Raw genomic sequence first — 9179 nt, 5'->3', positions numbered from 1 at the left:
TGGAAGTTGGAGAGACACCTGAGAATTTGGTATTGATAAGTACATTTATGACAGGAATGACTTTAAAAGAGTTAAATTTTTTATTTCAGTTAGTGAAGTTTTTTATTAAAATAATTTAATAAAAATTAAAATTGATAAATTAAAAAATTTTATTATATAAATTAAGTGTATATATTTTTAAAAAATTAATAAAATTTGATATATTTTTTAGATTTGTATTTTTAATAAAATTTTTTATAAAATTTATACTATTGAATAAACAATATTTTCAATAATTTTTTTATATTATTAATTTTTTATTAAATTATTAGTTTTGATTTTTAATAAATCATTTTTAATAAAAATGTTCATATACTTCATTTAATTTTTTTTTAATTTTCAATTTTTTCATTAAATAAGTAAATTTGATATATTTTTTAGATTTGTATTTTTAATAAAATTTTTTATAAAATTTATACTATTGAATAAAAAATATTTTTAATAATTCTTTTACATTATTAATTTTTTATTAAAATTTTTAAAATTATTAGGTTTGATTTTTTATTTTAATTTTTATTGAATCATTTTTAATAAAAAATTGCATATACTTCTTTTAAAATTTTTTTAATTTTCAATTTTTTCATTAAATAAGTGTTCATCAAATTCAAATTATAAATAGTATTTTAATTTTTTACATATTATTAATTTTTTATTACATTCTGTCAATCTTTTAATTTTGATATTTAATTTTAATTTTTATTAACTTATTTTTACTAAAAAATTTCATAAATTTCGCTTCAAAATTCCGTACACATCTTTTCAAAATCTGGCAGTGTGGGCCCAACAGCACTAACTTTCAGACCAGCCGCATCTAGATTACTTTCTCACATTTCTGAGCTTGTCTCTCTCACGTGCGTAATCCAACCAAGCCGCTCGTGTTCTGTCCTGGCTCCGAGTTCAATTCAGTTTTATTTTTCATATTTTAATTCAGTTTATAATTTATTCAATTAATTTCAGCTCGGCTAAATTTTAAATACTATAAAAATTAAATATCATATTTTTTATTTATCAATTTATGCATATTAAATATATAAAAATATATTTAAAAAATAAAAATTTAATTAAACTTACAATAAGTCAATTTTTAAAATACTCAAATTAATTTCAATTTATTATTTAAATAACTCAAGTTCAATTTCACTTTAATAATAAATAAATTAAATTCAAATATTTATTAAATTGAATTTGAATAATTTATATGTAATTTGATTCATTTATAATTTTTTATATATATTAAAGTTTTTATCAACACATTGCTACGATTAATTTTTTTATTTAATTATGATAAGTAATGAAAATAATTTAGTTCTTTTAATTAAAATTTAAAGTCTAATTTAAGCTCATTTAAAAAGGGTAAATTTTTGTTTGCGAAGTAAATTTTGAGTTTGAAAATTTAGTTGTGGAGAAAAAGTATAAGCAATACAAATTAATCTTATGTTTTTATTTTTTTAAGATATGATAGAATGATTTATTTTTAATATTTAATTTTTTTGAAGAATTTATTCTATTTATTCTTTTTTTGTTTAAATTATTTTGGTTTTTAAATATTAAGGATTTTATCAAAGGTATTATAAATTTGAAAGGAGTTAAAGGAAAAAAATTCTCTTACATCAAGAATATTAAAATACAAAACTTGGACCTAATATTTGTAGTAAAATGAATTTAGACAAATTTTAAAAATATTTCCATTCTACTTTTTTTTAATTAATTGAATCCTAAAATGAACTTAATATCCTCAATGTCCAAACGACTCCATCCGAAATACCAAAGTCAAAACTATGAAATAAAATGCATAAAAAATAAAAAAAAAAAAATTGGTCAAAAGATAAGTACTATGAAATGCCAAAGTCAAAACTAAAATTGTTTCTCCACATGAAATTTTTTTTTTGCAAATGAATGTTTTGAAAATTTGAAATCCAATATCCTAATGAATCTATGATGAGCCAAGGTGAATGCTGAGAAGTCAGTGTCCTCCAGCCATTGCAGGGTTGAGAGATGCTTGTTTAGGTGGATTTGGAAGTGCAAAAATAGCCAATAAAGCACTAATGGCAGCCACAATCGATCCCAAAACAAAGGCTGGTAAGTTTCCTCCCCCAAATGCTGCATCAAGTGGTCCACTAACCACTGATATAAACATCTGTCACATTTCCCAAATTAAGCCAATCAATTGTATATATTTATGAACATGAATATGATTTTAGCATAACAATCCTACAATATGTTGATAAAATATTAAATTTTTAATTTTAATGAACGATATGAGGTAAATGAGACGAGGAACTCTTACTTGTGGGATAACTATTGACAAGTTGAGCACACCCAAGGAAAGCCCTACAATTGGTAAAAATATATGAAGGCTTAATTAAAATACAACAAGCGTAGGCACCACAACAACCAATAATCAATCAATAACACTTACCTTGACCGCCACCGGTGGTGGAGCAATAGATGGATGCCAAAGCAAATGGAATGCTGTATGTTACCTGCATTAAACAATTAGGATCTTATGTGTGTGTATATATATATATATATATATATATATATATGATATTTTTCATTTTTTTCTTATAGCTTTATATATCAAATCAAATACAAATTTAATTTCTCAAATTCATCATTCTAAACGTGCCAAATTTAGAAAAGTACTAATGTAATTCATACTTAATTTTCTAAGCCCACCCTTGCTAGATGACTTTGATTCATGCTTAAGTAAGAAACGGCTAAACTTTCCTAAAAAAATTATAAAATGAACTTCCAAATAGAGACATAAAAATTGTCTTTCAAACACCAAAACTCTTTAAGAATAATTAAGACAATATTTATGGCAATATTTTGTATTAAATGCAATAGTGAATAGTTAATGTAGTAATTTCTATCTTTCTTTTCCTCAAATTAATTGATAAAATTTCGAACTAAATTTATGAAATTATTAAAGAGTGGATAAGTGTGAAAAAAGAAACTAACCGCAAGTGGAATACCCAACAATCCAAACAAAGCCAAGGCAAAGCGTTCGATATTGGGCGGATGGGCCAAGATTTGATGTCCAGGTTTAGCCCTCCAGGCCTCGGCCACCTTGGTAATCCACACCGTTCCAGCCAGGCATGCAGCCAAAATGAAGTTGACTGCACCCCACAAATTCTTAACCCCACCAATCAAGCGGCGAGCAGGCTCCAATCCCAACGAAGCACCCCCCAACACAATGGAGTTAATCATCAAACCCAACGCACCTGCACGCACTCCATCATCGTACAATTTTTCTTCATCTGCATTTCCCTTCACTTTCCCTCCAAAAACCTCCCTTCCCATCCAGTCAGTATCGTACAACAAGAATGGAAACCAGGCGATCCAGTTAAGGCTAGTGACGAGAAGCAAGACCCACATTGGTTTCTTTAAGGTCTTGAATGCTGTCACTAACTCCCCAAAGAAAGGCCCAGATGGTTTTCCTTCTTCTTCTTCTTCTTCTAGAGCTTCCTTGCCCGTTAATGGCGTCTCTTTCACGGTGGTAATTGCTGTTATTGTCACCGACATGAGGAAAATAATATCAATGATGAAACAGGTTTTGAGGTTTGCACAGTAAACATCACAGGCTGTTGTTATTGTGAAAGGCAACATCTTGTGTACATGTGAGATGGAACCGGCTGCATAACCCAAAACGTTTCCTACAGCCATGAAGAAAGAGAACCAACCATTTGCAAGTCTCATTCTTTTATGATCATTTGCGGAAAGGTCAGCAAGGAAAGCACGGCATGGACCTTGTAACATGTTGTTAGCCACATCAAGAATCCAGAAACCTGTAACGAAGATAGCAACGGCTCTAGGCTTTGTGGACTTTTCCAGTGAATCACCAGCTCGGTGGCCTATGTCCTTGGCGAAGCCAATGAGGAAAACAGCCATCGCAACGAAACTGGCTCCAGCAACAATAAAGGGTCGCCGACGACCGAAGCGAGAGGTGCAATGGTCACTGCTGTAGCCTACAAGAGGCTGAACAAGGAGCCCAGAGATGGGGCCACAAAGCCAAATAAAAGCAGCCCAGGCGTGAGGCACACCGAGGGTTTGAACATAAGGGGTTAGAAGAGAAAGCTGCAGAGCCCATCCGAACTGGACCCCGGCGGCTATTGCTGAAACCACTATAATCTTCCATAGCGGGCTTGGGGCTGCGTTATCTCCTGTCTCCATGGCGCTGCTATTCAGAATCTAACTATGAAATCTGCTAGAGAAGAAAAGATAAACAACTGATTGATTGATTAGTGCAATAAGGGTTTTTTATATACAATATTTGATAATAGATTTTTGGGTGCAGTGAATCATAAACATTTAATTTGTGATCCTGAAAAATTCAGAACTTTAGATCTTTGTTTTCTATGTATTAACTATAAATGTAACGTTTCTAAATAATATAGTAATTAAGAAAGATAATTAATTACTACATGGCCCAAAAGAAAGATATTTACCTGTTTTGACTTTTTAATTTATTATTCTTAATCTTATCCATAAAACCAAAAATTTTTTTTGGTTAAATGGTTTTGTCATTTCCAAACATCAAATGCACCCGAGCATTGATCATGTTTATTTTGAAATTCAATTGATTTATAAAAGGAAAATTAATAAAATATTTATATTGTTTTTGGTAAGAAATCACGAAGAAACTTGGATAGAAATTAAGGAGAAAATTAAGGAAAGAAAATAAGGCAAGGAAAATTTTTTGGCATAAAAATTGAAAGAAAAGATATTCTAAAGATGAAAGAAAAGATATTCTGTGGAAAATTATAGATAAATTATTAATTTAAACAGAGTGGAGCAAATTAATGAGAGCATATAAATTATGATAATGATTAATATATAAGATAATAGATAAGATAAAATGATAATAATTTTATATTATATTTGGTTTATATCTAAAGAAAAAACTAGGATTATAAGGAAAATTAATTATTATTTTTGTATAAGATGATTCAATTTTCCTAAAATAAAAAGATTATTTTTAGTCTACAAAACTGATCTTACATTTTTAATTATATCTTTAAAAATTATATTAATAATTTAAATTGTATAAATATTGAGAAAGGATAATTTTGATTAATAAATAAATTATTCTATCATAATTTTTACATATATCAAATACAATATATAATAATATTGTCATAACATATAGATCCGTAAATCTATAGCTAGACTTAACAAATAGAGTCGCCGTCAATCTTTTATACTAGGTGTGAATGATCACTTTATGAATCTATCCTCTTAAGGAGTTCTTAAGCTTAACTAAGGGTCTATAAAAGAATAGGTTTGGGTCTACAAACTAGAATAAGGTTTGGGGTTTGGTTACATGTGAGGAAGGTTATAGCACCCCCACATGCCTATCCGAAAGATGGTACCATATTGTTTCAAATTTATCCTAAGGTTTTAAATATAATGGTTTCAAATTTTATGTTAAATATTAGAAATAATTTTTAAGATTCTTCATCAATCTGGTAAAACTCTTAAAAAAATGTTTCTTCACCTTAAGAGTATTCAAGAATCTCATTTGATATCTTGAAGATGCCTCATCATAAAAAAAAAAGGGTTTATTTATTTATTTTTTATCGAAAATATATCTAATTATTCTATCATTTGAGCCAAATTAGAAATATTTTTTTTTTGAATTTCTAAAATTTTCACCATTTGAGTCAATTTGGAAATATTTTTTTTGAAATTTCTAAATTTTTAACCATTTGGGCCTATTTAGAAATTCTTTTTATTCTTTTTTTTTGGAAAGAAAATAATATGATAATTATTTTTATTGAAATTCCATTTAAATTATTCTATCATTTGGGACAAATTTAAAAAAAATTTCTCACCTAGAGATTTCTTAAAAATTTACCATTTAAAATTTTTAAGAATCTCATCATTGGATAATTATCAAGTATTTTCAACCCAAATTTTAATTTTTAATTTTTAATTTTTTTTGTTTGAAAAATAAATATTAATTATTGTTATTAAAATTTTATCTAAATTATTTTACTATTTGAGATAATTTTAGACAAAATTTCTCATCTAAAAATTTATAGAAATTTACCATTTGAAATTTCTATAAATTCCATCATTGGATAATTAATATCTATTCCTAAAAAATATTTTATTTTTTTTATTTTTTTCTAAATTTAATCATGCCAAAAATTTTTTTTTCTAAATAGGCCTAAATGGTGAAAAATTTAGAATTTTCAAAAAAAATATTTCTAAATTGACCCAAATGGTGGAGAATTTAGAAATAAAAAAAGAAATAAAAAGAATTTCTAAATATGCCCAAATGATGAAAATTTTAAAAATTCAAAAAAAAATTTTAATTTGACCTAGATGGTGGAATAATTAGATATATTTTTGACCAAAAAAAAATAATAAACCTTTTTTTCAACGATGGAGCCTCTTCAAGATATCAAATTGGATTCTTGAATACTCTTAAGGTAAAAAAATATATTTTTAAGAGTTCTATCATATTGATGAAGAATCTTAAAAATTATTTTTAATATTTAATATAAAATTTGAAACTATTAGAGTTAAGACCTTATGATAAATTTGAAATAATATGGTACCATCATTCGGATGGGCATGTAGGGGTGCTATAACTTTTTCTACAAGTAACCAAACTCCTGAATCCTATTCTGGTTCGTAGACCCAAACTTATTCTTTTAGGGACCTTTAGTCAAGCTTAAGAGCTCCTTAAGAGGATAGATTCATAAGGTAGCCAATCACACCTAGTAAAAAAGATTGGTGGCATCTTCATTTATTAAGTCTAGCTATAGATTTATGGATCTATATGTTATGACAGTTTGGCAACTCTGTTAGAGAAGTTAGAGAGTCATGCCATAATTTTTGAATTTATCATATCCTTTGGTCTAATGGTTTTGAATTGTGATAGTTTGTGTTATTTGTTTACTAACATTTTTTTTGTCTTGTATTTTATTTTTGGGGCATGAAACTCATATATTCCTTCACACATTCTATCACATGCATTTGCATTACATGAGTTTTATACCCAGGCTCCATCCCTCTTAAGAAGAAGTAAAGTACCTACGCTATCGTGAGATAATAATCTCTGCAATGGCTAACGAAATACTTTCACTCAAATTGAATCATTCCACAGCCCGTGATGGGTGAAGATTGGAATACCTTACTAGTTTATGATGGACGATGATGTAAGGAACAATTTGGGAACCTTTTAATGGTCAAAATCTCCTAACCCTGCATATAGTTCACCCCTAAGAGGCCAACATTAGGATAGAGCCCTTCCTACCCATCAATAGATATCATCCAAAATTAGGACATAAAAGGGAACAACTTGTAAATTGCTTATCTAACCATGTTGTCTGTTTGATTTTATGCATCTGCATCATTTCATTCTATGCATCATATTATCATATCATTTCATTCTATGCATCATTTTTATGATCATGTTTTAACATTATCATTTGCATCATTCTCATTTCATCCATGAAAATATACATTTCATTCATGCATCAACATACCAAAAATAAAGCATAGCATTTCTGATCATAATTGTGGTGCTCAAGATTCAATGATAGCTCTACCAAGCAACCTCACTCACCAATACAATACAAGAGCTCGAACCAGATAGACGAAACAATAAAATTTTAATCATCTTGAAATGATAGAAAAAGCTTAAGAGAAGCTAGAAGGAGAGTTGAATAAGATTTTAGAGGCTTTAAACAAGTTAAACAAAAGAAAATGTATAGAAAAAAGTACTAGCCAACAAAACCATTCATCACAAGAGGTGGATGACCAATTGTACCTTTTTAGTTTTAGGTCACATCAAGCCTAACCCACATAAGGTCCACCATAACAGCAGTTCACTCATCCCATAAGGCACACATACCGTAAAATGTCATCAATTTCAAATCTAGGACAATATTAGAGTTATGTAAATCCTGTCTTTATCGAAAAAGTAGTAGAGCTAATACTAGTCCCTAATTTAGATGATTCAAAAGAGAAAGAGAAGTTAAGGCCCAAGAAAAAAAAGACTTTAAAATTTTTAAAAGCTGAATAGAAGATGAACTTGTTAGAGGAAATGTTACGGGCCATAGAGGGCATTGGTTTTTGTAGTTCAATGGATGCTACTGGGCTCTGTTTAATTTTAGATGTGATTATTCCTCTAAAATTTAAAGTTTTTGAGTTTAAAAAATATGATGGTACAAAATGCCCAAAGACCCACATTACCATGTATTGTCAAAAAATGGTTGTCTATGCTAATAATGAGAAGCTATTGATGTATGTGTTTCAAGATAGCCTCAAAAGCTCTGCTGTTAGGTGGTATGTCCAGTTGAATAGGACCCACATTCGTTCTTGGAGCAATATAGCCCATGCCTTCATTAATCAGTACCAGCATGTTATAGACTTAGGCCTTAATCACCTTTCTTTACAGAATATAGAAAAGAAAATGACTAAATCATTCAAGAAATATGTCTAGAGGTGAATGGATGTAACTTCTCGAGTGCAACCCCTTTTGACTGAAAAAAAACTATTATGTTGTTTGTCAGCATTTTGAAATGCCTCTATTATGAAAAGATGATAAGAAATGCAACAAAAAATTTTGTTGACATGGTGATCTTAGGCAAAATCATTGAGAATGCCATTAAAAATGACAAGTTGAAAGGAGAAAAAACCAAAAAGGTAAAAAAAAAAGAGATTGAAGCTTAAGTCGCGAGCCTTGATAGATAGTTTAGAGGATATCAACCCTATCTACCACAAGATTATTCTTTATACTATCCTACTGTGAACAATATCTCACTTTATCTGCATCAACCATATCCATAACTAGCTTACTTACTAACTTATCAATTAACCTTTCAAGTACCTGCATATGATTATAGTCATATCATTATATCAATTTCAAAGCCTAACAACCAAGTGAGTGGTTCAAGGAGATCTTAGGATAACCAAGAAAGAGCGAACATCAATCCTATCCTCATGACCTATATTGAGTTATTCCCAGAACTGTAAAAAATAACTTGGTATCTTCAATTATTCTAAAATCATTGAAGCCACTCTATCTAAAATGGTACGATGCTAATGCGATGTGCGATTATTATAATAAGAATATAGGTCATTCTATTAAAACCTGCCCTGCTTTCAAACATAAAGTATAA

The 9179-nt window shown here is 28.7% G+C and overlaps 1 protein-coding gene across 4 annotated transcripts; it reads right to left on the bottom strand.

Moving 5' to 3' along the window:
- Positions 1–1870: 1870 nt before the first annotated feature.
- LOC111277654 (sucrose transport protein SUC2-like) lies at positions 1871–8250 on the bottom strand. Of its 4 annotated transcripts, none has more exons than XM_089763482.1 (5): positions 8109–8250; positions 3000–4193; positions 2459–2542; positions 2314–2370; positions 1871–2163 (listed from the first exon to the last, which is right to left on the bottom strand). In XM_089763482.1, exons 1-5 carry the CDS (start codon positions 8245–8247, stop codon positions 2003–2005), a joined length of 1635 nt encoding a protein of 544 aa, XP_089619608.1. In that variant the 5' UTR covers positions 8248–8250; the 3' UTR covers positions 1871–2002. The 4 variants fall into 4 exon arrangements, with proteins under 4 accessions (XP_089619608.1, XP_089619609.1, XP_089619610.1 ...); XM_089763483.1 differs by having other exon boundaries at positions 1871–2176; positions 2327–2370; positions 2459–2522; positions 3004–4193; XM_089763484.1 differs by lacking the exon at positions 8109–8250 and having other exon boundaries at positions 1871–2176; positions 2327–2396; positions 2455–2522; positions 3004–4227.
- Positions 8251–9179: the final 929 nt, after the last annotated feature.

The sequence above is a fragment of the Durio zibethinus genome, chromosome 7 (assembly GCF_047325235.1).
Source record: "Durio zibethinus cultivar Kanyao isolate XHJ-2024 chromosome 7, ASM4732523v1, whole genome shotgun sequence".
In the NCBI taxonomy this organism is placed as follows: Eukaryota; Viridiplantae; Streptophyta; class Magnoliopsida; order Malvales; family Malvaceae; genus Durio; species Durio zibethinus.
The sequence above is the reverse complement of the archived record's forward strand: the minus strand, read 5'-3'. Positions and strand labels throughout refer to the sequence as shown.

What these genes read in the sequence shown, in the direction of transcription:
- LOC111277654 (XM_089763482.1), bottom strand. Translation starts at nt 8,247, where the DNA reads ATGTGGGTCTTTGGGCATTTTGTACCATCATATTTTTTAAACTCAAAA. An exon ending in ACCAATGCCCTCTATGGCCC is followed by an intron (nt 4,194 to 8,108) that starts GTAACATTTCCT and finishes GAGATAACGCAG; the next exon opens with CCCCAAGCCCGCTATGGAAG. An exon ending in GGGTATTCCACTTGCGGTTA is followed by an intron (nt 2,543 to 2,999) that starts GTTTCTTTTTTC and finishes CACACACATAAG; the next exon opens with ATCCTAATTGTTTAATGCAG.